This window comes from Schistocerca piceifrons, chromosome 5 (genome assembly GCF_021461385.2).
Source record: "Schistocerca piceifrons isolate TAMUIC-IGC-003096 chromosome 5, iqSchPice1.1, whole genome shotgun sequence".
In the NCBI taxonomy this organism is placed as follows: Eukaryota; Metazoa; Arthropoda; class Insecta; order Orthoptera; family Acrididae; genus Schistocerca; species Schistocerca piceifrons.
In genome coordinates, this window is record NC_060142.1 from 189541315 (window position 1) to 189567657 (window position 26343).

General features: G+C 41.5%; 2 protein-coding genes across 4 annotated transcripts in view; one reads left to right on the top strand and one right to left on the bottom strand.

Annotated features, from left to right (window-relative positions):
- LOC124797831 (focadhesin) overlaps positions 1-861 on the top strand; it is a 316015-nt gene extending 315154 nt beyond the window's left edge. For all 3 annotated transcript variants that reach the window (XM_047260873.1, XM_047260874.1, XM_047260872.1), the window contains exon 19: positions 620-861. In XM_047260873.1, coding sequence (XP_047116829.1) covers positions 620-784 — 165 coding nt within the window. In that variant the 3' untranslated portion in view covers positions 785-861. The remainder of the gene's footprint in view (positions 1-619) is intronic.
- On the bottom strand, positions 777-26027 carry LOC124797832 (protein C1orf43 homolog). The gene is made up of 4 exons (XM_047260875.1): positions 25344-26027; positions 14409-14571; positions 1689-1908; positions 777-1436 (listed from the first exon to the last, which is right to left on the bottom strand). The coding sequence occupies exons 1-4, from the start codon at positions 25500-25502 to the stop codon at positions 1223-1225; spliced, it is 756 nt and encodes a 251-aa protein (XP_047116831.1). The 5' UTR covers positions 25503-26027; the 3' UTR covers positions 777-1222.
- Positions 26028-26343: the final 316 nt, after the last annotated feature.

Below are 26343 nucleotides of genomic sequence, written 5' to 3' on the forward strand. Positions count from 1 at the left end.
TGTGACCTTAGGCGATTACCTCCCTATTACAACCACAACACATGCTTGAGTTCAGCCATATATTTTATTTCCCATTTCTGAAATATTGCTTATTTTGCTTGAAAACTTATATTTTATTAGTGAAATTATTATTATTAAAATCAATGATAGCTTTGTAGTCAAAGACGTAAATGTTAAATATTTGAATAATGTACTTTTCTATTTGTGGTGGGTTATCCTAATATATCCTGCTTTTCACTCAACCCACATACCTCCTGAAACTTGTGAGCAGTGCACTATCCCCACTTGGAGGCAGACATTTAATGCTATTGATGGTCCAATGTTGTGAATGCTGTCTTGTGGGGGAGTGAAAGATCTCATCTTGTTTACTTCATAGCTTGTCTAACATGTTAGACACTGCAAAATTCCTGACATGAATTGCTTTTGGTCATACATTTTTATGGAAAGCTTTATGTTAGAATTATCACTGCATCAAAATGATTTGACAGTATACATATGTAATGACTGGTATTCTGCTACAGAACCTTACATCCACCTCCTTAATTGGCCCCGCTATTGATACTTCCTGCACCCATAACATATCCTCAGAATATAATATTTCATCATTTCTTTGTTTCAGATGACAGAATGGTTATTTCATATGTGCAAGTCCAGTGTAGCATCACCATTATATGCAGCAGTATTTTATGATGGCTTAGTAAGTTTGCACCATACAAAATATTTCAAAGAAAACACAGTTTGGATGAAAATTGTTAATCTTCGATCACCAAGAAATTTTATTTAGTGAACATACAAGTTGTGTAGCTCATAACATTATTGTAACAAAGCTTGTTTGGCAATTAAAAACAATTATGCTAACAATGCATCATTCTTATTATATGATTTTGAAACAAATCATTATTTGGCTTATCTTATGAAGATATATGACTAGAAACTATTAACAGCCACGGATACCCTTCTAATTCAACCTGCAGTAGTATTTGCAGATATGTTATCTTAGCACCACAATTGGAACTAAGTCTGTAATTCAGTACTGCTAAAGAACAAAGAAACACTTTCAGGACAGTCATATACATCAACACTTCAACTGTGATATGGGCTCATTAGGACGTTGACAGAAAATGCACAAGTAGACTGTTCAGGTATTTGCCCTTTCATGTACATTAGTAGTTCTTTGTCCAACTGTGAGTCAAAGCCACAGTGAAGCACAACTCAACTTATGTCAGACTGATGTCTCATTGTTTTCATCAGGTGAAACAGGGAGAGAAGACGGCCGGATCTCTTTCTCATTAACACAAAGAACTTCATCTGTTAGCTTCCTGTCAGACCTTAGTTTTGTGTCCAGCAAGTTCCTGTATTTATCTTGATTTCTCTTCAAAGGAGTCCTGCTGGGGCTAGATTTACGACTATTAGGATATGATTTCAGCATCTTAGCCCTGCAAGAGAGAAGTGAAAATTTAAAATTTGCAAATCCACACAGTTCATTTTCAAAGAAATAAAACTTTCTTGCTCTGTCTTGGTTCCACAGACACTTGCCACCAATCAGTTAAAAATCTGGGGCAAGTAAAATAAAATGTCACTATGTTAATTAAATGACCCAAATTATGTCCGCTATATCATCATTACATAAACATAGAACTCTAACAGCAGTTAGAATATTTATTAACACATCTCAAATGAATACTTACGCGTCTATTAGTTTCAAGAGTAACTTTGAATACATTTGATATTCTTCATCTCCAAATTCACTTGGATCATGTCTTGCATGTTCATACAGGTCACAGAATTGATGAACGAGTTTTGGTCCCAGTCCATTCAAAGGCACTGCCAGTGCCGAAAGTAGAAAAGCACGGAGGTTCTCGGGTGGATGCCTCACCAAACAGTTATCTTGCCTAGTTATTTCTTGTTCTGGCAGAGATTTTGAAGAAGGATTTTTAAAAATCAGTATTTAATGTAACAAATAAGAAAAGATTTTTAATATTTTATTTGCTGTTGGATGGTGATAATTTAAAAAATGGGTAAGAGAAGTCTTCACTACAGAAGACTGCAATTCAATTATCCTTTTTTTTTTAATGTGGACAAAGAAAGTGGTTGCAGACTTGCAACCCGCTAATTAAATTCTTTAATATTGTTTGCAATAAATTTCTATATAACAATGTGAATACTGCTCATATTGTATACCTCATTATTGGGAATGAATGAGGTAAGATGAAAATTTATGAGTCTTCCACTGAAAACCCATTTTTGGATACATAACTTACATGTTTACAATGTAGTTCTCTTTTAGGTTTACGCACTCTGTTCAATATTTTACTAGAGTAAATTTCATTGCAGGAGTGCAATCTGGTAGGTCTGCAAGAAACCTATACACACTGATGAACAAAAACATTATGACCACCTGTTTAATAGCTTGTTTGTCTTTGGAATGACATATATAACATATTCTGCATATAAGGTATCCGACAGTTTGTTGGTAGCTTTTTGGAGGTATGTGGCATTAGAGGTCTATGCACAGATCACGTAATTCACAAAAATAATGGGCCTCTGATTTGCATACACGGTGATTGCATCCAATAGCAAGCCAGATGGTTTCCATAGGATTCACATCAGGCAAATTTGGTCACTCAGACATCAATGCGAGTTCACTGTAATGCTCCTTAAACTACTGTAGCACAGTTCTGGTTCCAAGACACAGGGAAGACGTCACACATGAAGGGATGCAGGTGTTTCACAGCTGTCAGTGGGTCTGGACAACCACAGGTCCCATGCAAGTGCAGGAGGATCTCTCTCTTAGCATAATACTTGTCCCTGCAGCCTGCATCCATGGTGCTCTGCATGTTTCTAGCCGCCCTTCACCTAAATAATGGCATATGTGGAGATCACCATAAACCATATGATTCACCTGAAGAGTCGATATGTTTCCATTGATTGATGGCCGAATCCAAATAGTCCCGTGCCCCCTGAAATCATAACTGACGATGTCATTCAGTCAACAAGTGAACACACAAGAGTGGTCTGCTGCAGAGCTCCATATTCAACAATGTACAATGAATGGGGTGCTTCGAAACACTTGTGCTTGCACCAGCATTGTGCTCTTTTGGCAGAGATGCCACACATCACAATTTAACGTACTTTACAGAGCAGACAAGCCTCCAAATTACAAGTCCTGTGAAGAGCCGTGACTGTTCCATTTAGCACATGAACATTCGACCAGCTTCGCCATTTTCGAGATACTCGTCCACAGGCTCTGCATAATAATAATCTGCCCTTTGCCGAAGTCACTTATCTCAATGGGTTTCCCCATTTGCAGCCCACATCTTCACTCGGGTGATCCCCCATTCATGTCTGTTCCACTTACAAACTTTTGTTACCGAGTCACATGCCTGCAATGCTGCCAGGCGGCATCCAATGTTGCAGAGGACAGTGGTCATGTTTTGGCTTATCAGTGTATAGTTCCCATTAAACTCAAAATGTTTAACAGCATTTCTCTCTAAGTGTGGGAATAGGTCAAAGTCAGAGCTGCCTATATGAATACTGTGACTGTTACAACAGTTCATACTTCAAATCAATAAGCTTTCCCTGTACCAAAACACTTGTGGCCAAGTGCATTGTACAAATTTTGTTCTTTCTCAATCTGTGTCTCTTTTTTCATCCTTTGATCCACAATACTTGTGTACTATTTTCATTTAACTGTTTTAACCTTTGCAAGGTAATCAAGTAAGGAGGAGGATGACAACAATATGCAAAAAATAGGACCGTAATCCAAAACCAAACTCTAAAAAAAAAAAAGCTACAACTTAAAATACAGCTATTCAGTCAGTCCATGGAAATTTCTCTTTTGGGGGGGGGGGGGGGGGGTATATACTGTTTGAATTCAATGTTACAACACCACAAAAATTATGTTCACCATTGTTGACTGCTGGCAGTTGTTGATCCCACTTTCACACTGATGACACTAACAGTTTACCAAGACATTGCCTCCTCTGGATACCAACAGTGCTAAGGACCTAACCTCACCCACAATTTTTCAATCTGTTACATAATTTTTACAAAATCTGCCATGGTGGCACAGAGCAACAGCAAGTAGTCAGTATGTAGTAGAAGTCTACAGTCTCACTCGCATGTTACAATTAATTGACAACTGGTTTTGGATTAAAAGCATCCATTATCAAGTTTCAAATAGTGATCAAGCTACCAGTATGTATCAGATTTTGCAAAACTATTTGACAAAGTGGTAGCGTAATCATTTTTTGAAATTTGGTTATGGCTGTTTGTCATCTGAAACTGATCCTCAATAAAATTTAATGTGCAAATGAGACTAATCTATAATGCCCAAAAGCTATTCTCAACTCAATGAGTTTGATCTAAGTAGCACATATCTCACTCAGTTGCTTCCCAGATGTGCTCCAATTGCACTGAAATCAGATGACACAGAAGCCCACATATGCACTTATGTCCTTAGGAGTGTTCCTCAATTCTAACAGCTTGACAGCAATGGGGTGGAGCATTGTCTTGGTGTTAAGCACAGTCATATGTAGGAGGCTACAAGTGAACAGTTGGATGAACTTGGTCATACAGCATGTTGTTTAACAGTTTGCCGTAGAGAAGTAATGGCAGATTTATTGGAAACTCTATTAACATCACCCAAATAAGAATTTCTGCATAGTCTCCCTGAATAGTACTCTGGTATGCAGTCATACCCTGTCTTTCGCATGTAGCAATGTGTTCTGACTCACCAGTCCAGGTGACCCATATCATGACTCTCCAAACCTAGTGCAAGTCTGGGTCAGGTGATAGAGGATGTAGGTTCACTTTGTAGAGACTTCACAAAGGAAGACACCATGGTAATAGTGGGTGGAGCAGGCAACAGCACAGATAGGAACCGAAATTATTCAATTGAGAGTGACCTGGTAAAGATAGCTTCAGCAACGAGACGTACTGGTGTTGGGCTTGTGTGTGTTCTGAGTCACTATGACCGGCCTCGTTTAAACTCTTCTGTTAGGAGAGTTAATTTAGAGGTGGAACAGCTGCTTGGATCGGGCATGGGGCTCATATCGATGTGGTTCCTGTTGAATATCAGCAGGTGGGACTATACTAAGCATGGCCTTCACCTCAACAGGGAAGGGAAGGGAAGGGAAAACTGTCTGGGTTAATAGCAAATAACTTAAGGGGAGGGGGGTGGGTACTGTCACAAGTGGTAAAGCACCAGTGGTTGCAAGTGACAGATCCGCAGTTTTTTTTAGGGTAGGAAGGGCAGAAACAAAAGTTGTTCAGAGACAGGCTGAAAATGACATTCACATTGATAAAACAGGCAGACAGAAAGCAAATTTTAATATACACAATTCACGCTGACAGTCTCCGATTGACTCTCAAGATACTCAAACACTGGCAGGAAAAGTAGGTTCATTCAGTTGTAATTCAGCCAGTGCACAAAATCAGCTATCACTATTGCATCAGAATATCCGAGGACTATGGGGTAAGCGTAACGAGTTGCTTATTTGTGTTGAAGAATTAGAGTTGAGCAAACCAGTTGATATAATCTACCTCTCTGAACATCATGTGACCACTGGTATAGATATATTAAATGTTACAGGATTCAAGTTAGTTTCTTATTTCTGTAGAGGAAATATGGTGAAAGGAGTTGCCATACTGGTCAGAAACTGTTTTGATTTCAAGAATATTTATATTAATAAATTTTGCTCAGAGCAGCACTTAGAAGCTTGTACAACAGACATAGTATTTCATAATAAGTCCTTTATAATAGTAGGTATATACAGATCTCCTTCGGGAAATTTTAACCTCTTCATAAAAAATCTGTAAGCTTTCCTGTCCCACCTCATAATAAAAAACAAGGAAATAGTGGTTGCTGGAGATTTTTATGTGGATTTATTGAAAAGCTCTGTCAGTGAACAATTATTGCAGTCGGTAACACTATCATTCGATTTAGTTCCTAGTGTTAACTTTGCTATTAGGATATGTAAATGCTCTGAGACTGCTATTCATAATATCTTTGTAGACAAATCTAGGGTAAAAAGTCCTATCACAAAACCAATAGTAAATGGGCTATCTGATCCTGACATGCAGCATCTTGTGTTAAATGTTGAAACTTGTCAGGATAAAAAAATCTATTAAATCTCAGTACAGGAGCTCAGAGCAGCACTTAGAAGCTTGTACAACAGACATAGTATTTCATAATAAGTCCTTTATAATAGTAGGTATATACAGATCTCCTTCGGGAAATTTTAACCTCTTCATAAAAAATCTGTAAGCTTTCCTGTCCCACCTCATAATAAAAAACAAGGAAATAGTGGTTGCTGGAGATTTTTATGTGGATTTATTGAAAAGCTCTGTCAGTGAACAATTATTGCAGTCGGTAACACTATCATTCGATTTAGTTCCTAGTGTTAACTTTGCTATTAGGATATGTAAATAAGTCAAAAATTGAGAAATTCGGTAAATTGCTCAAAAACATGTACTGGATAGTTGTTTACAATACATCTGACTCAAATGGAAAATACAAAGCATTCATTAATAAAGTTGCCTCCACTTTTGAGAATTGTTTTCCCCTAAAGGTAACTCAACTCACACACAAATCAAAAAATAAACCTCATGTGGGACAAAAAGGAGACACTATCTACTATCTAGGAACAGCTCTGAGATTAGAATTGTAATGCATTACAAAGAATACCGCAAAATACTGAAGCAAGTAATCCAGAAATCGAAGCAGCTTTATTATGAGAAAAAGATAATTACATCAGGTAACAAAATAAAAACTGTATTAGATATTGCGAAGACAGAGACAGATGGGGCCAAAAAGGAAAAGGAACAGATAGCTCTAAAAATGATGAAAATTTGGTAACAAGTACAGTTAGTGTTGCAAACCTCTTAAACAACTACTTTATTTCTGTTACTGACAGCTTGGGGTTATCAGGTTTGGTGAACAGTGCAATGGAGTATTTGAGACCAGTCTTTAAAAATAACTTCACTAAAATGGAAATGACACTCACATCTCCCAAAGAAGTAGCATCCATCATTAAATCCTTAAAATCTAAGTATTCCAGTGGGTATGTAACATATCAACAAAGTTAATCAAAGAGAAGTTCGATCTTAAGTTATTTGTGGTATCAATCTCTAGTCAGCGGAACATTTCCAGACTGGCTAAAACATGCTGAAGTTAAGCCTCTTTACAAGGAGGAGGATAAAGAGATACCATCAAACTATTGACCAATTTCACTTTTGCCGGCTTTCTCAAAAATATTTAAAAAGGTTGTGTTCAAGTGTCTCCTTAAGCATCTGACTGCAAATGATATATTGTCCAAGTCACAGTTTGGATTTCTGAAGGGTTACGATATAGAGAAAGCTATTTACACTTACAGTGTGAATGTACGTAATTTATTAGATAATATATTACAGGCTGCTGGCATTTTCTGTGACCTGTCAAAAGCCTTTGACTGTGTGAACCACTGCATTCTCTTAAGTAAGTTTCTAACTTTATGGTGTCACCAGCAATGGTGTGAAATGGTTTATGTCTTAACTAACAGGAAACAAACGGTGTCGTTGCGAAATACCTGTGCAGTCAGTCTTCATCTGACTGGGAATTAACTACATGTGCTGTTCCTCAAGGTTCCATTTTGGGTCCATTGCTTTTTCTTGTGTATATTAATGACCTCTCATCTGTCACATTGCCAGACGCTAAGTTTGTTTTGTTTGCAGATGGTACAAACATTGTAATAAGTAGCAAGTGAAGTAGGGATTTAGAAATAGCTGCTAATCAAATTTTCACTGACATTAATAAGTGGTTTAAAGCTAATTCTTTGTCATTAAACTTTGAGAAGACCCACTATATGCAGTTCAGAACCTGTAAGAGATTTCCTTCCAGCATGAGTATAATGTATGAAGACATGCAGATTGAAGAGGTTGACAGTGTTAAATTTCTGGGATTACAACTCGATAATGAATTCAGTTGGGAAGGGCATAACGCAGAATTGCTAAAGCGCCTAAACAAGTCTGTATTTGCCGTGAGAATGATGTCAGATGTAGGAGATATAAATATTTAAAAAAACTTTGCTTACTTTCATTCTATTATGTCGTATGGGATCATTTTCTGGGGCAACTCATCAAACCGAACAAAAGTTTTTAGGGTGCAAAAGCATGTGATAAGAATCATTTGTGGTGTAAATTCAAGAACATCTTGTAGAAACCTGTTCAGGGAACTCTGTATTCTAACCACTGCTTCTCAGTATATTTATTCCTTAATGAAATTTGGAAATACGGAAACATCCGATCCCGCCCGTCTGCTTTGACCCATGACGTCACAAATATGGCGGAAACGGCCATAAACCACGATTCCAATATGGCGCATATAAAGTCGTTACGTACACATTACGAGGATGAAAATACACCAAAAAATAAACACACACGTTCCACAGAAAGCCTAATGACACTAACGGGACAAGCGCGGGAAATGGGGGGTTTTGGGGTGGGGGAAAAATATATCTAAAAACAAAGATGACGTAACTTACCAAACGAAAGTGTTGGTATGTTGATAGAGACACTGACAAACACAAACACACACACAAAATTCAAGCTTTCGCAACCTACGGTTGCTTCATCAGGAAAGAGGGAAGGAGAGGGAAAGACGAAAGGATGTGTGTTTTAAGGGAGAGGGTAAGAAGTCATTCCAATCCCGGGAGCGGAAATACTTACCTTAGGGGGAAAAAGGGACAGGTATACACTCGCGCATACACACATATCAATCCGCACATATACAGACACAAGCATATGTCTGCTTTGTGTTTGTCAGAGTATCTATCACCATACCTATGCTTTCGTTTGGTAAGTTACATCATCTTTGTTTTTAGATATATAAACATAAACAAATTTAGACATCTACCCCCATACAAAACCACGCAAAACGACGAAAAAAAACCGACATCACAAAACTCCCCAAATACCACTAAACACAATATCATCTTGAATCGGACACTTCCCTTGACCTATATAGATCAACAGCAGCTCCCGATCCCATAAATTAGGATCGAACACTTCCCTTGACTTATATAGCTCAAAAACATCTTCCGATACCAATACCAACATTCACAGCCACACATTTCAATAAAACACTTCCCTAGACCCCAACACTCAACACATACACTAAAAACAAAAAAAAAAAAAAAAAAAACTTACCACAAAAACGTTCCGGCACCACAAACTAAGTTGGCCACCCACACACACACACACACACACACACACACCAAAGAAAAAATACTCAACCAAAAGAAAGACCCGACCCATCCACACCTCAACCCCCACCCCATAAACAAAAACAATAGCCCTCAGGGACACTCTTCTGCCAACAGTACTCATCTAAATGAGACTGAAGGTTGGAAGAGCGCCTCTTCCCCCTCCCAAGAACTGACTTAACAGCCCCCCACATCCCCTCTATTGTATTTGTGCAAGCCCCTGTCTCATAATTTTTGAACTCTAAGCTATGGTTAACGACTAAATGATTGAAACTCCTCTCACCCAATCCCCTATATGAAGAAATGCATCTTAAACTACTGTGGACCCCGGTTCTATGTACTTGATTAACCCCTCTAATTCCGCCTTAGACCTCCCTTCCACAACCCTAAAAACACATTCAGAACACCCACCCCCCTGGAACAACAACCCCCCACACCCAGAGACCAACCACAGACTTACCCCTCCCATACTTCCTTTTCCCAAACTGGGACTCGTCCACCTCCACAACAACCCCATGCCCCTCCCCCCCTCCCCCCTGTACTTAATGAACTCTGAACACACTTCATGGCAAAAAGAAAACCAATCAAGCACACTCCTCTCACTCACACAACAGCCTCATGCACGCAAAAACTGTGTGGGGATCTGTAATAAAAATAATAAGTCACCGGTACAATCTCACGCATGCCCAACCTAGACTTCTCGAACCAGGAACCACGCCGTATGGAACGCCAAATGTCATCTTTTCGACAGCACCACATATAACCGTTCCTGGTCTGAGACGCCGGAAACTTTAGCCAACTCGATTTCTTCGCCACAAATAGAGCACTTGACGACCTCGGCAATTAAACTGAACAGCTGCAAAAACTTTATCAGTTCCAAAGCAGTGTTCCCCATCATGTCCCTCAGACGCGAACTATTGATTTTATCCGTCATATCCATCCTGAACAAAAACAACTGACTAATTTTACTAAAATTACCACACGACGTACAGCGAACAACACTAAATTAACCTTCACACAAAACCACAAAATCGTTAACTCACTGAAACGAATTCCACTACCAACACAGCCAACACTCGAACAATTCTGGATAATGAGCAAGAGCAAACTGAGCCCATTACACCACACAAACGAAAGCCCTGAACATACCACCAGAGGGCACAACAAACCACAACACGACGACATCTACAAACACGCCACACTCACAAACCAAACTCCGCGCCGTCATGACGTCACACACCACAACACCCTTACGTCACGGGCCAAAGCCGACACGTGGGATCAGACGCTTCTGTCGACCCTGAAATTTGTTGCAAGTAATACATCTCTATTTCCAACCAATAGCTCAGTACTCCGTATCAATACTAGGAATAAGAAGAATCTACATAAAGGCCTAAAATCACTTGCCTTGGTCCAAAAAGGGGTCCAATATTCAGGAACACACATTTTTAATAAATTACCAGCAACCATTAAAAACTAGGTTTAAACAGAGTTTGAAAGACTTTTCGATAGGCGACTCCTTCTACTCCAATAAATATCTTAACAGAGACTGTTAAGTCAGCTTAAGTAAAAATATCTGTTAGATTTCAGTTTTGACAACACTTGGTCACAACAGTCTAGATTAGGTATTTTGTGTATGATAAATTTATTAATAGTGGATAACAGTGTTTCATTCTGACAGTGTGTTAATTCTGTAAATATTAGCTGTCCCAGTTTACTGCACTGTATTAACTTATTTTCAACTATCTCCTGACAAAGGATCAGGGTAGTAAGTATTATATTCAAATGTTTTTTGTTTTTTTTGTCATACTTTCTGACATATTCCGCACCCACAAGAATCATCTCATTTTTTGGGTCTATGGAATGAAAACTGAATCTAATCTAATCAGTGTTGGTTTTCCTGGGCTAGTACTGATCCCTGGGCTAGTACTGATCCGCACACCCTATGGTGTTGGAGAGCAGACATAGACACAGAGAACAAGTGGCTTCTGTAACTCAAAGTAGAGATGTAGGTGGTGAATGGCAGTTCTAATCACCAGTTGTTAGATGTTGAAATGAGGAGTGATGTGCTGTACTGCACTGTGACCCATCTACAATGTATCTGCCATTATCATCCATAATACACTCCTGGAAATGGAAAAAAGAACACATTGACACCGGTGTGTCAGACCCACCATACTTGCTCCGGACACTGCGAGAGGGCTGTACAAGCAATGATCACACGCACGGCACAGCGGACACACCAGGAACCGCGGTGTTGGCCGTCGAATGGCGCTAGCTGCGCAGCATTTGTGCACCGCCGCCGTCAGTGTCAGCCAGTTTGCCGTGCCATACGGAGCTCCATCGCAGTCTTTAACACTGGTAGCATGCCGCGACAGCGTGGACGTGAACCGTATGTGCAGTTGACGGACTTTGAGCGAGAGCGTATAGTGGGCATGCGGGAGGCCGGGTGGACGTACCGCCGAATTGCTCAACACGTGGGGCGTGAGGTCTCCACAGTACATCGATGTTGTCGCCAGTGGTCGGCGGAAGGTGCACGTGCCCGTCGACCTGGGACCGGACCGCAGCGACGCACGGATGCACGCCAAGACCTTAGGATCCTACGCAGTGCCGTAGGGGATCGCACCGCCACTTTCCAGCAAATTAGGGACACTGTTGCTCCTGGGGTATCGGCGAGGACCATTCGCAACCGTCTCCATGAAGCTGGGCTACAGTCCCGCACACCGTTAGGCCGTCTTCCGCTCACGCCCCAACATCGTGCAGCCCGCCTCCAGTGGTGTCGCGACAGGCGTGAATGGAGGGACGAATGGAGACGTGTTGTCATCAGCGATGAGAGTCGCTTCTGCCTTGGTGCCAATGATGGTCGTGTGCGTGTTTGGCGCCGTGCAGGTGAGCGCCACAATCAGGACTGCATACGACCGAGGCACACAGGGCCAACACCCGGCATCATGGTGTGGGGAGCGATCTCCTACACTGGCCGTACACCACTGGTGATCGTCGAGGGGACACTGAATAGTGCACGGTACACCCAAACCGTTATCGAACCCATCGTTCTACCATTCCTAGACCGGCAAGGGAACTTGCTGTTCCAACAGGACAATGCACGTCCGCATGTATCCCGTGCCACCCAACGTGCTCTAGAAGGTGTAAGTCAACTACCCTGGCCAGCAAGATCTCCGGATCTGTCCCCCATTGAGCATGTTTGAGACTGGATGAAGCGTCGTCTCACGCGGTCTGCACGTCCAGCACGAACGCTGGTCCAACTGAGGCGCCAGGTGGAAATGGCATGGCAAGCCGTTCCACAGGACTACATCCAGCATCTCTACGATCGTCTCCATGGGAGAATAGCAGCCTGCATTGCTGCGAAAGATGGATATACACTGTACTAGTGCCGACATTGTGCATGCTCTGTTGCCTGTGTCTATGTGCCTGTGGTTCTGTCAGTGTGATCATGTGATGTATCTGACCCCAGGAATGTGTCAATAAAGTTTCCCCTTCCTGGGACAATGAATTCACGGTGTTCTTATTTCAATTTCCAGGAGTGTAGATTATGGCAACACTTATCGTTACTTTACTGTATGTGGCAGATTTTCTCACATAAAGATACTCACATTACAGCCTTGTCACTATGGAACATAAAAAGGGTAGTGCCTGCATTAGTTTGGTGAGGGACAGTTCCACATGTCAGGCAGACAACCATGACCAAACATGCTAAAACTGCTGCAACTTCCCTTTCCTGAACCCAACTGCCACGTTGATTGCAAGGAAAAGTCTAGTGACATCCCAGTCAATGACACATTCCAGTCAATCAGTCTCTCTCTCTCTCTCTCTCTCTCTCTCTCTCTCTCTCTCTCAGCAGGGCTAAAAGTGCACTCTGATTCCACTGAGCTTCAAAATTTGATATAAGAATGGAATCAAAGAAAGTAAGGGTCACTAAAAGTTTTGAGATAATAGTGCAAATTCTTCCTTGCACACAAAAAGTACCTCCATATTGTCTCAAAAGTACTTTCATTCAAGTTGTATGCTCTGGTGCATCCTCTCAAACCATTTAGGTGACAGTTCCACATGTTTCCTTGGGAAAGCTGTTCATGGAAACTTAATAGTCATCTACATCCACTTCTGTAGATTCAAAGTTACATCTGCCAATTATATCTTTCACTTTTGGGGAAAGAGGAGGGATAAATCACTTTAGCAAGTTCTGCCTATGTTGGAACTACTGCATTAACATTGTGGGGAAAAACATCATGCAAAGCTCTGCTTTTGGCTGCTTCTGCAGATACTGCCAAAATTGAAAGGAAGATGTACATGATCATAATTAGCTTTCATTACAGCCTTTGCTTCATGTGAAACAGTGCTGACTTGCATAAATGGAACTGCACATCAGTCTTGTCCACATTCCTTGCTCCCTTCATTTTTATTTGGCAAGTGTCATCTCCAAAGACCCACAAAGCTACTTCTTTTCAAACTGATCAAGTCACGTTTCATCACCAGTTATAATTTTTAAAGATCTTTCAATATTGAGCCATCTGCTTTTGAGGTGGTAGTGTGGTATTCACCAACTGCAAACATCTCTTACATCAAGAACCTGGACTCTCTCTACAAATGACCCATTACATTCTGTCTCAAACACAAACTTCCTGTTTTGGTATGAGCAGGGGTTATATCTTCAACATACTAAAAAAAAAAAAAAAGTTTTCCCTTACAGCTGCTGTTGTTGTTGTTCACCAGAATAAAACTTTATCTTAAAATTAGTTGCTTAAGCCAATCAAAGGAGTGACACAGCTTATTGTTGAAACTTGTGGAAATAGATTACACCAAATGCTTCTATTTTGTCTCTTCCTTGAAAATGTAATGAACGATGTGATTCTTAAATCTATAGTGACACACTTATCTGCATTGTACAAAACAAATACTTATTAAAATATACCATATTTGCCACTCTTTTTTGCTGAACAAGTTTAAGATATTTTTGGTTAGTGAAAAAACTATATGACTCATACTTACAGAGCAGAAATTCTCAGAATCAATGAGGATTTATGTACACAAACATACTTGCATAATTTGGCATTGTGTCATTTAAAAGAGAAATATTTCATCAAGATCTAACTGTGAAATTGGGCTTAATTTCATGGTCTCTTATTTTACACATTCTTTTTTGGTACCTACCTAGTAATCTCACATCATCTACTGCCTTCAGTCTAAAATAGTGTGGTGGGAGCTCAGTTCCGGGCTGAAGGATATATTGTGGATCATCATCTGTCATAAGTTTTGGCTCGTATACGATACGAGGAATAACATCAATCATTCTTTCAAGTTCTCTTCTTAAGGACTGAAAGAAAATTCAAATGATCATGTTTATTCACAATGGAGCATATTTCTGCAGTTACTTTAAGAAAAATAAACAAGAAACTTTAAACTTTATGACAAGATGCTAAAATCTACTGAAGAGAATAGAGTTATAGATGATATTGTAAAGACGAATTGAGTCACACACAAAATGGTAAATGCAATGTTCTGCCAAACAGCACACTAGAAATGTCACTGTCAAGATACAATATGTATATTCCCAAGCAGCTTGAACAAAAAAATCATACATATGTTTGTCCCTCACTAAGTTCCCAAGTTTGCTTCTACATACATACTGCAGGGAATTGGAAGAAATGAAAACAATAGTAATTGGTGCAGCATTTAAGTTTTGGGTGTTATCATTTTTAAAATGTGAGAAAAATGATAATGATCACAGCAGTGGGTGAAATATGGTCTACAGGTGAGTGTGATTTTTTAATTTTAGTGATTTAAGATTTCACGAACAAGGTTACTGTCAAAATGCATAGATTCTAAGAAAGCTTAAAATTGACTTGGTTTGGTGAAATCTGTACTAACAACCTGTAAGAAACAAGGCACTGAGACAACTTATGTTAGTATACTGAAGAACATATACATCAGTGCTACAGTTTCCATTAGATTTCAATGACTGAACACGAGTCATTGAGGCAGACTCAAGACAATCTCAAGAGGATGCAGGACAGAATATATATTTGGTTTTACAATAGAAAACAAGGCTCCATGCAAAAGGTATTGTGATTTCTTTGATAAAAATCCCCTCGTCAAAGAAACAACTGAGCCTGAGAGAGATTTACTAGCAGCACTAAGTGACCAAAGGCACCAGACCTGGATGGAGACTGTTGAGGGCATGGGCATGACGCACACTACTAGGACAGTGTGGGGACTTGTTAAAAAAAAAACTATGAAATAACCCCACTACCTCACACAAATGAAACAACTAACCAAACAGCTGACCAGATTTCATTAAACTATAAAGCAGACCAAAAAAAAAAAAAAATAAATAAATAAATAAAGCAGCTATCTAGCCTGAAAGTAAACAAAACAAAGAAAAGTAACATATCGGTTGTAGATTTTCCAATGAAAGAACTTAAAGATGCCATAAGCAATTTGAAAATGCTGCTGGACTTAATGACATCAGGAATGGAATAATTTAAAATCGGTCAAAAAACCAAAAAGTGGTTACTCAGCCTTTTACCAATTGCTACTGGTGGATCATGAAAATTCCAAAATTGATTGACTGATTAATTGAGAGGGTTTATGGGACCAAACAGTGAGGTCATCAGTCCCATGATTCTGAAGTTACGCACAGAAGAAAGAGGGTCTGCTAAAAGTGGATGGATCCAGAGAGGGGCGTCAAATTATAAAATAATGAAGTTAAAACACACATACTAAAAAGCATAAAAGGTGAGACCAAATCTAAAAACTGGAAAAGAAGGGCAGTCTTTCTATGGGGGACTGGTCATGAGGTCCCAGACCAAGAAGACATGCAGAGAGGTGCCAACCATAACCACCCTACCCCTGCTCAAAGAGTAAAGCAAAACCATATATCTGGAAATAAAAACCACTTTCATGTAGGAAACTGAGGACCAGTTCAACCATTTGTGAATTGTCTGCTAATATTAAAATTAAGAAATCGGGAAGACTATACTTACAAGGGAACCTCCCCATCGCACCCCCATCAAATTTTTTATTTTCAAACAGTTATCAAAGTTCAGGCACTCACACAAAATCAACTTTGCACTCCAAAATTCCAGTAGATGTTCAGATTTGCTTGGACGTATGCAGGATTTGGCGGTCTACACACGGAAAAATTTGAAAACGTTAAAAACATGTTTTGACAGAATACAGGGAAAACTGTGCGACTGTGAAACTGTAGCATTCATTTGTTGCAGTTTATATGACAAACTCTTATGTTTTCATCACTTTTCTGGGAGTGATTACCACATCCACAAGAAAACCTAAATCGGGCAAGGTAGAAAACTCTTTTGACCCATTCGCCAAGTGTACAAGTTAGGTGGGTCAACAACATATTCCTGTCACGTGACGCACATGCCGTCACCCGTGTCGTATAGAAAATATCAGACGTGTTTTCCTGGGGAGGAATCGGTTGACCTATGACGTTGCGATCAAATGTTTTCGGTTCCCATTGGATAGGCACGTCCTTTCGTCTAGTAATCGCGCAGTTTTGCAATGCGATCGCAAAACACAGACACTAAACTTATTACAGTGAACAGAGAGCTCAATGAACGAACGGACAGATCATTACTTTGCGAAAATAAAAAAAGTAAAATTTTCACTCTAGGAAAGATTTGAACCAAGGACCTCTCGTTCCGCAGCTGGTCACGCTAACCACAAGACCACGGTGCTCCTGATCTCACACTCTCCTTGATGTGGCTTATCTTGCAGATGGACTATTCAGTTTGTATATTTTCCTTATTTTTTTCATAGTTCCACACAACTTCTTCCTGTTTTCTGGATTGATCTGTGTTCAGTTTTTCAAGACCTATCCACTGCACCAACTTATAACTAAATCTGAGAGGGGTGCGATGGGGAGGTTCCCTTGTTAGCACGAAGGGCCAAAAGAAGAGGGCATTCCACCAATATGTGGGATACTGTCAGTCTGGCTCCAAACCACACTGTAGGGGTGGTTCGTTACACAGGAGGAAACAATGGGTGAGCCTGGTATCACCAATGCATAGACAGCATAAAACAGTGGACTCCTTGTGAGAGGAGCGGAAGGAAGAGTGCCAAACTGCAGTAGACTCCTTGATTGTGCGGAGTTTATTACTATTAGCAGTAGCCCACCAGATTTCATTCCACTTTTGGGCAAAGAAAGGTTTGATGTAGATCCGCTTATCCGCAGTTGCAATCATGAAACGGAATGGGAGGTAAGTATCTGCTTCTCTAGCCAGATGGCCAGCCATTTCATTCCCTGGGATGCCCACATGACTTTGGAGCCAGGGAAAGACAACTGAGCATACAGCATGGCCAAGGGCAGAGAGAGTCATCGATAGCAGAGACCAAAGGGTGACGAGAGTAGCATCGGTCAATAGACTGCAGGCTGCTCATTGTCTGAACAAATTAAAACACTGAACACACTACTTGATCCCGGCAATAAATGGCATTCTAAGCCAGTAGGAGATGTGAAAGCGTTCCCACCGTATCGATTGTCTTAGAACCACCAGTGTAGAAGATGGTGGCACCCTGGAACTCTGCAAGGTTGACATGTACAAGATGCCGGAAAACCATAGGGACGACAGAGACCTTAGGACCGTGGAATAGGTCGATCCTAATCCTTGGTCTAGGCACCATACAAGGGAGGGGGGGTTATGGGAGGAAATACACGTGGTGCATTCCAGTGAGTGGAAATGGAGATCCTGAGAGACGAAGTGAGACACATTTCAACCGGCAATCCCACCCATGGACGGTTTGTCAGGAGGGAGACATACCTCTTTTGCAAAAAGGACAGCGTACACAGGATGCTCAGGGAATTGACGAATGACAAGAAACCAGGAGTTGGCTCCGTCGTATTTGTAGAGGGGAATCCATGTTTCTGTTAGGCGACTGTCAACAAGACTAATGTAAAAGGCACCAACAGCCAGACGTACCCCGCAATGGTGAACAGGGTCAAGTAGTTGCAAAGTGGAAGGAGTCGCTGAGCCATAAACTTGATTACCATAATATAGTCTGGACAAGACCAGAGCACAGTAAAGATGGAGAATAGTGGTAAGGTCCGCACCCCAAAATATGTGAGCTAGGAGGTGGAGAGCATTAAGCTTCTGCATGCATGTAGTCTCCACATGGTGAAAATTGGGTAGCCATGTCAGCTTTTTATCAAAAATAAGGCCCAAGAAAGGGGATTGTACTACAACATCGAGGAGCTGGTTGCCTAAATAAAGATCTGGATCTGCGTGTATGGTGGGTTGATGACAAAAATGCATGGCCTGCATTTTGGAGGGAGAAAACTGGAAGCCACGGAACATGGACCATGCAGAGGCCCATTGGATGGCACCTTGGAGCCAGCGCTCAACAGATGCTACTGAGTGGGAGCTGCACCAGATGCAAAAATCATCGGTGTAAAATTAGGGCAAACAGAGGTTACAACCCCACTGATGGCTATGAGGAAGAATGTGACAGCACAGAACCCCGTGGGATACCGTTCTCCTGAATCTGAAGGGCACTAAGTGCCATCTCAAACCCGGGGAGATAAAAATTCGCAGACAAAAATCTGAAGGAGACCGTGGAAGCCCCAGTCATGGAGGGTAATTGAAATGTGATGGTGCCAAGCCATGTATTATGCCTTATGTAGGTCAAAGAAGACTGCGACAAGATGCTGGTGGTTAGTAAAAGTCTGTCAGATGGCTGTTTCCAACCTGAGTAAATGGTCAGTCGGAGATAATCCTGTCCAGAAGCCACAGTGATACAGGGAGATTCGAGTACCCAACATAATCTGAACTAACCACCCTCTCGAGCAGTTTACAAAGTACATTCATCAGGCTTATGAGGCGGTAGCTGTCGAGAGACATTGTGTTCTTTCCAGGCTTCACAATGGGGACAACTATACTGTCTTGCCATTGTGACAAAAGTACCTGTGAGCCAAAAGCGGTCAAAGACCCTGAGGAGATGTTGCCTCTGGAGAATGTCCAAGTGTTGGATCATCTGGTCACGGATAGAATCCAGGCCTGGGGCCGTGTTTCGTAAAGATTTAAGAGCCTGGAAGAATTCCCATTCAGTGATGGGTTCACTATAGAGCTCAGTGTGGTGTGGGTTGAAACAAGAGAGGGAGTCTGTTCAACTTGGCATTTCTGCAAGAGAAAAGTAGCAGGGTAGGAAGAGGATGCCGATGTCGTCACAAAGTATTCTGCAAGGACCAATGGATCAGTGCACAGAGCACCTTGGAGGTTAAGACATTGGACAGTTGATTGTCACTGGCAGCCAAGAAGACTACAAAGCTTGGACCAAACCTGTGATGAAGAGTCATACGTCCCCAGGGAGGAAACATAGTGTTCCCAGCATTCCTTTTTACTCTGCTTAAAAAGGTAACAAGCCTTAGCATGGAGACGATTAAAAGAGAGGAGGTTGGTCCATGAAGGATGTCATTTAAATCGGTGCAGAGCCCATCAGCAGTCCTGGACATTGACTGCTACATCCTTGGTTCACTACTGTACCGGTCAACGATGAGGGAGCCTGTGGATAGGGGGACAGCAGTGCCAGAAGCTTGAAGAATATTGGCAAGGACACCTTGCACAACCAAATCAATGGAATTCGAGAGAGAAGTGTCAAAGTGCAGAGTAGACATATATAACGGCCAACTGGCCCTGCAGAATGCACAATGTGAGGGCCTATCTGCCTGGCGGCAACAGGGGAATGATAGAATTACTGGAAAGTGGTCACTGTCACAAAGGTCATCATGGGATGAACAATGTAGGGAAACCACGAGAGCAGGGAAGAAGATTGTGAGATCAATAGTAGTATAGGTGCCATTAGTGGCACTGAAGTGGGTAGGGGAACACAAGTTGAGGCCCATAATAAGTTTGTCAATTAGGAGACCCCTACCTGTTGAAGTGGCACTCCCCCACAGTGAGTGGTGGGCACTGAAGTCCCCAAGGATGAGAAACCAGGGTGGGAGTTGCTGGATTAAGGTAAAGAGCTCCATGTAAGGAAGTAGCCTACGTGGTGGGAGGTAGACATTGCAAACACTGACTGCCAGAGTCATTTGCATTCTAACCACTGTTGCTTCCAGATTTGTATGTAGGGGGATCCAATCACTAATGACATCGCAACCAATCAAAGTGTAGACTCCGCAAGATGCTACCCTGGGGCCGGCATGGTTCTGACAGAACACCCGATAACCATGAAACATTGGAGAGTGGTCATCATGGAAGTGTATTTCTTGAAGAGCAAGACAGAAAGCAGTATAGGAGGAGACACGACATTTTATTTCTGGTAGGTGACGATAGTATCCGTTGCAATACCACTGGATAACTGTGTGGCAAGAGTCCAGGTTAGACATAAAGAAACCGAGAGGAGGTCATTAGTCAGTGGTCGTCACCGACAAGGATGCGTTGACATCCATAAATAAGATGTCAGGCTCACATTGTGAGAGGGGAGATGGCACCTCCAGGGCGTCACAGGGGCCTTGTCTTGGGACTTATGCTGTTTCCTCTTCTTCTCCTCCTTCCCTTTTGAGATCTGCAACCACAAGAGAGCAGGTGATCTTGGGGCGCACAAATAGTGCATCATGTGGTCACAAGAGCCTGAGAGACACCAGGGACAGGGTCCCAAGGCGAGACCGATCACTGCAGGTGCCAAAGAATGGTGTATGTGGGGTGGGGGTGGGGGACATTTCTTCAGCCATGGAGGAGAGCGACTCCCAGACTGGGAGATTGTGAGAACTGCAGGAGAGGGGGAGGGGAGAGGGGGATGGGGCTGGTGTAAGAAATTGCTAGCAGGAGGAAAGGCTGTAACAGAGGCAAAATTTGAAGATAGTGACACTGGATGGAGTGTCTCATACTTTTCGCAAGCCTCAGCATAAGATAGGCAATCCAGGGACTTGTAGGCTTGGAACTTCTTCTCTCTCCTGTGAGTCAGGCAATCCGGCAAGCGAGGGGAGCGGTCGTCATGACAATTGACACACACAAGTGGTGGAACAGGCTTCCTCCATGGAGTGGGTGTCCACAGTCACCACACAGAGAGGCCGCCGTATAGCAGGAAGACATATGCCCAAAGCACAAGCACTGAAAGCACCTCATGGGTGGTGGGATGTAGGCTTCACATCAGATCTCTAGCACATAACCTTGACCTTGTCTGGGAGGGTACTTCCCTGGAAATCCAGAATGAAGGCATCGGTATCAGTGCGATTGTCTTTGTGACCCTTCTGCATACATCAAACTAAATGAACACCACATCACTCCAGATTAGCCCGGAGTTCCTCATCAGTTTGCAAGATAAGGTCCCTATGAAAAATCACTCCTGGACCATATTCAGAATTTGGTGAGGAGTAATAGACACTGGGGCATTGTCAAGATGATCGCAAGCACAAAGAGCTGCAGACTGGGTGGCAGAAGAAGCTTTGATCAACAAGGAGCATACTAGCAGACTCCACCAAACTTGTCCTCGATATTCTCCACAAAAAAGACAATGGCTTTCTGATGGTGAATGGGTCCCCATCCCTCCTAGTACAGATGGTGAGCCTGGCCCTCCTCCCACAGTGTAGCCAGGGAAGGGATGGCTGCCGGGTCATATGAAGCGGCTTTCAATGCTCCTTCACCATTCGAAGAAACGGCTGTTTGAGAATGGCCCCATTTCTGCAGCTTGATATGCTTCATGCGCCAAGCATCCCCCCTGATACCACTCGCTCTGGTCAGGGGCTCTCCCCATGGGCGCCACCCAGCCACAGCGAGGGCCACCTAGCATGGTGGCCGTTGCTGGCATTTCCGATGCTCCATGAAGACAAGCAACCACTCCTTGGGATACATGAGGAGGGAACAGTTCTGGTATCAGTAGTGTGATCCCTGTGTAATCAGGAACTTTTCAGCCGGGTGGGTACATAACAGCCCCACCGCACGGACTGGCTACAGGTGTTCATGGCCTAGCAGGGTGGAATGGGGCTACAGCGAGGAAGAGAGGGGGGAAGAAATGGGGGGGGGGGGGGGGGGGAGAGGAATCCACATTGTAGATGCTAGGGAGGGAGTTCTTCTACCGAATGGCTCTCACTAAAAACAGAAAATTGAGAAGTGGAGGTCAAATCTCCAGTGGGGACCTACACACCAAAAAGGATGAAAGAATAGGCAGAAGGAACAAAATTGCAAGCAATACAGGGAAAGGAGGGGGCAGCGGGGAAGGAGCGAGGATAGGGAGGGAGGGCAGGTGAAGGAAATGCAACCAGGGAAGGAAGAATTGGCTACAATAGCTCAGGGTCCTGTGTGCGCCATACATGAATTCCCAAAAGAACTGTGAACCCCCTTGGGGGCGGGGGGTGGGGGGTGGGGGGGGGAATGCCAACAATATGGTGGCACATAAAAGTCATCGCAGATCTTAAGCCTGGGGAGAACCCAAATAACCCCAAGACCTATTGACTAATATCACTGCTGTGTTCGCTGAAACTTTTTGAAAGGTCAATAATGAACAGAATAGGTTTCCATCTGGAAAAATCCTACACAGGTCAGACGGTCACCTAATTCAATTTGTCAAAAACAGTTTACAGCATGGGGATTTGACGTAACTGCAGCATATGACACTGTAAACCTGAAAACTCTCATTTCTAAAATCGGATGACGATGACAGACTGGTAGAAATTCTTAAGTCACTACTGTTTAATAGAAGATTCTCCGTTGAAGCCCAGCAAAATAGAATCAGATGGAGAAATAAGAACAACAGGATGATACAAGGTTGTGTGCTGTCCCCACTGCTGTTTAACATATATAGTAATGACCATCTGTTGCCAAAAAGCTCAAATCTTTTATTTATGCAGGTGATAGAACAGCTGTAAATTTTAAAATTTTAACAACAGAACAATTGCATACCAAGCAAAATCTTTTAATGAAACTGAAACAGCCTGAGTGAAGACCTCACAACACTCATCAACTGCTACAGATGTAATAATGTAAAACCAAACCCCAGTTAAATACAAGTGTGTCTTCTTCATCATAACAATTGGGAGTCATCCATACTATCTGGGCAACACTCTTGAAGGAACCTTAACATACAAGAAATGTACTGAGAAAACAAAAGTTAAAATACAAACACATAAAAACTTAATGGCATACAGAACAAACTGACATCTGCAGAGTGGGGCACCAACACAAACGTACTTTGCACTCACCACCTGGTTTTCGGTTGCCAAATAGGGGTGCCCAGACTGGGAAAGATCTCATCACAAAAAAAACAATGCAATCATAAACACGCGCTAGAAGATAACTACTAGAGTGGACCATTTATATTCATTATCAGGTATTGTTCCATCAAATGTCAGAAGATCATTAGGCCTGCTGAGGTTGAAAGAAAGAAACAAACAGATGAATGACAAGTGTCAACTGCTACACAGCCATCAACTCATGTCCAAAAGGCTTAAATCTACAGGAAGTTTCATATACTGTACTCAGTACAACCAACTGAAACTTCCAGAAGAATATCCAGGAGTCCCTGTCACAGACGATGTTTACCTCAGGGCTCCCACCTAGACTGGTGACTCTGGAAAACCTTGACCAACTTCGTACAGGCATGGGGCAATCAAAATAACTTATGAAAAGGTGCGGCTACATAGAATACGACAAGTGTGAGTGTTGTTAAATGCCTGTTAATGGATGCACCCCAAGAGTGGACTCAAGAGGAATTCATTAATTATACTGAGACAGCTGCAGCTTACACCAAATTCTGAATGAGCAAAGTAATTTAGGCCTATATATTATATTTCTGATTATGTATTTCGGATTTTCCATTGTATTTGACTAATATTTTTTTATATAAACATGCCTATTTCACATTTTAAATTATATATTTGGCCTTTTTTAGTTGCTATATATTTTGTGATGTAGTTTGTACATGAATAAATAAAAAATTATATTTCAAAAGGACAGTGGAATTCAAAACAGGGAAGTGTCACACAACATTTCATATTACCAAACCCCTAAAGGAAGTTTCAGATATCTAAATTGAGAAAAGGAAGAATACCATTAACAACACCTTTACTAACAGCATTGTACTGTTTGCTTCTAGAGCAGGTAAACTTCAATAACCAATAGAAGCAACAAATTTAAAAGAAAGCAAGAAAATCCTAACATTAATAACAAAGTAATGCACAACCACCTTCTGGAAAAGAAAATGGTACAAACTAATTATGAATTCATACAACTAGCTGATATGGGCAGCTGGAGAAAATGATTGGCTGGGCATGATAACACAAACAAAAACACCTAAATTGTTTTGGAATTATTTTGCAAGGCTAAACTTGTGGTGCATGTGTGACAGGAAGTTTCTAATCTGTGAGTATAACCAGCTCTGAATTTTGGCAGGCAGATGTGGACACTTAATGAGAAAAACCATAAAAGCTATTTTGAAAGGAATTAATGGGATGAGGGGAGGGGGAGAAAAAAAGAAGGATCAGAGCATATAGTGGATTTGGAGAGACAGTTAAGACCGATCCTAATGAAAAGGTATGGGTAGGCGAAGTTGCCAGGCTAATCAATCAAGGAAATTCTTTTCTGGATTCCTAATAGACAGTGGGTATGTGACATCAGAAAATGCAAAGAAGCAATGTGTATCACATAAATGAAAGACTAATACATGGAAATGCAACGAGACCTCTATCCAGCAATGGGTATCACATAGACAACATCACAGCAGCCAGTCACATTATATCACTGGTTAAAGACAATTCAACTAGTATCCAATATTCCCTTTGACCTGATCTATGTACAACTTCACTACAGGGTATAGCTTAAGGAAGACATGCATCTGACATTGTAGCTAATGAAGTCTTGCCCAAAAATTCATTTCTAAATAGCTATAATAGAAATTAATAAATTCATAATGATTGATTTTTCCTCAATCATTGATTGGAAATATGTTTGATAACATATTAATTATAACTGAATGAATGTCTTTACACTCTTCCATGTAAAAAAACACTGTAAATAAAGACCTTGTATGAAAATATTGTGTGTGATAGGTATAACATGTTATCCAGTTGTCCACATATTTCTTGCTTTCCAGTACCACACAAGAGGAGTAAAAAAGGCGTCAATGACAACTAACCTTTTTCGCTCCATGGCCTATGGGTACGTGTGGGCCCCTTCTTGAACGCAAGGCAAATCTCATGATTTGTCTTTTGGCAAATATGAACAGTAATACAAATGCCAGAACTCCACATCCTATAATGATTACGACGGTGACAGCAGATAATTCTTGTGTCATATTGACTACTTACACGCCGATATCCCAATAGCTGTCAATGGTAAATACTATCTAGAATTATATACTCTGTGTTGGCTACACATTCTCACGAAACAGCAACCATCGCACACTTTATTACTGCGAACTACCCCGAAGAAATTGTGGACTGTGGTCTCAAAAACATCACGCAATGCTGTTTCGACATTTTCGGCAGTGCATCACTGATTAAGACAACTGAACGCTAGCTGCCACTAAATATGCTATTATTTTGGTCGTGTTCAGAGCTTGTACTTTGCATGTCTTCTGCTTTCAAAATAACGTTCCCATCAACATGATAACACTTCGAAGATACAGCACCGCACCACACTTCGACCTATGGTCGAAGCAAGGCGGTTAGAATTTAAAATCCTTGGTTAAAAGATAACTGACACCACATCACAAGAATGACGTGACATTTAAGGGGCCTGCAGCTTTCAATATGTACTGTCAGTACTAGTTTTTCAGGCCATCAATATACTGAAGCGACCTCACACCATCAATAATACCATCAAAAACTGTTAGTTGGCAACACTATTTCACGAGGGTAAGATGGTGAATGCCCAGAAGAAAGCGTGTGCTGCAATTATATTAGCTATGGCTTGCAAGCACCAGAAAACAATGAAAAAGAGGAAATGGGTCCGAGATTGGTTGAAAGAGGAGCCACTAGTCACATGTTAATTTAGTGACTGAAATCAGAATCACGGATCCAAAAGAATTTATATATTACTTTCCGATGAGTTCTACATCGTATGACAAGTTATTAGTGTTGATACAAGACAAAATAAAAAAGCAAAATGCTTTAATGAGAGACGTAATCGCATTC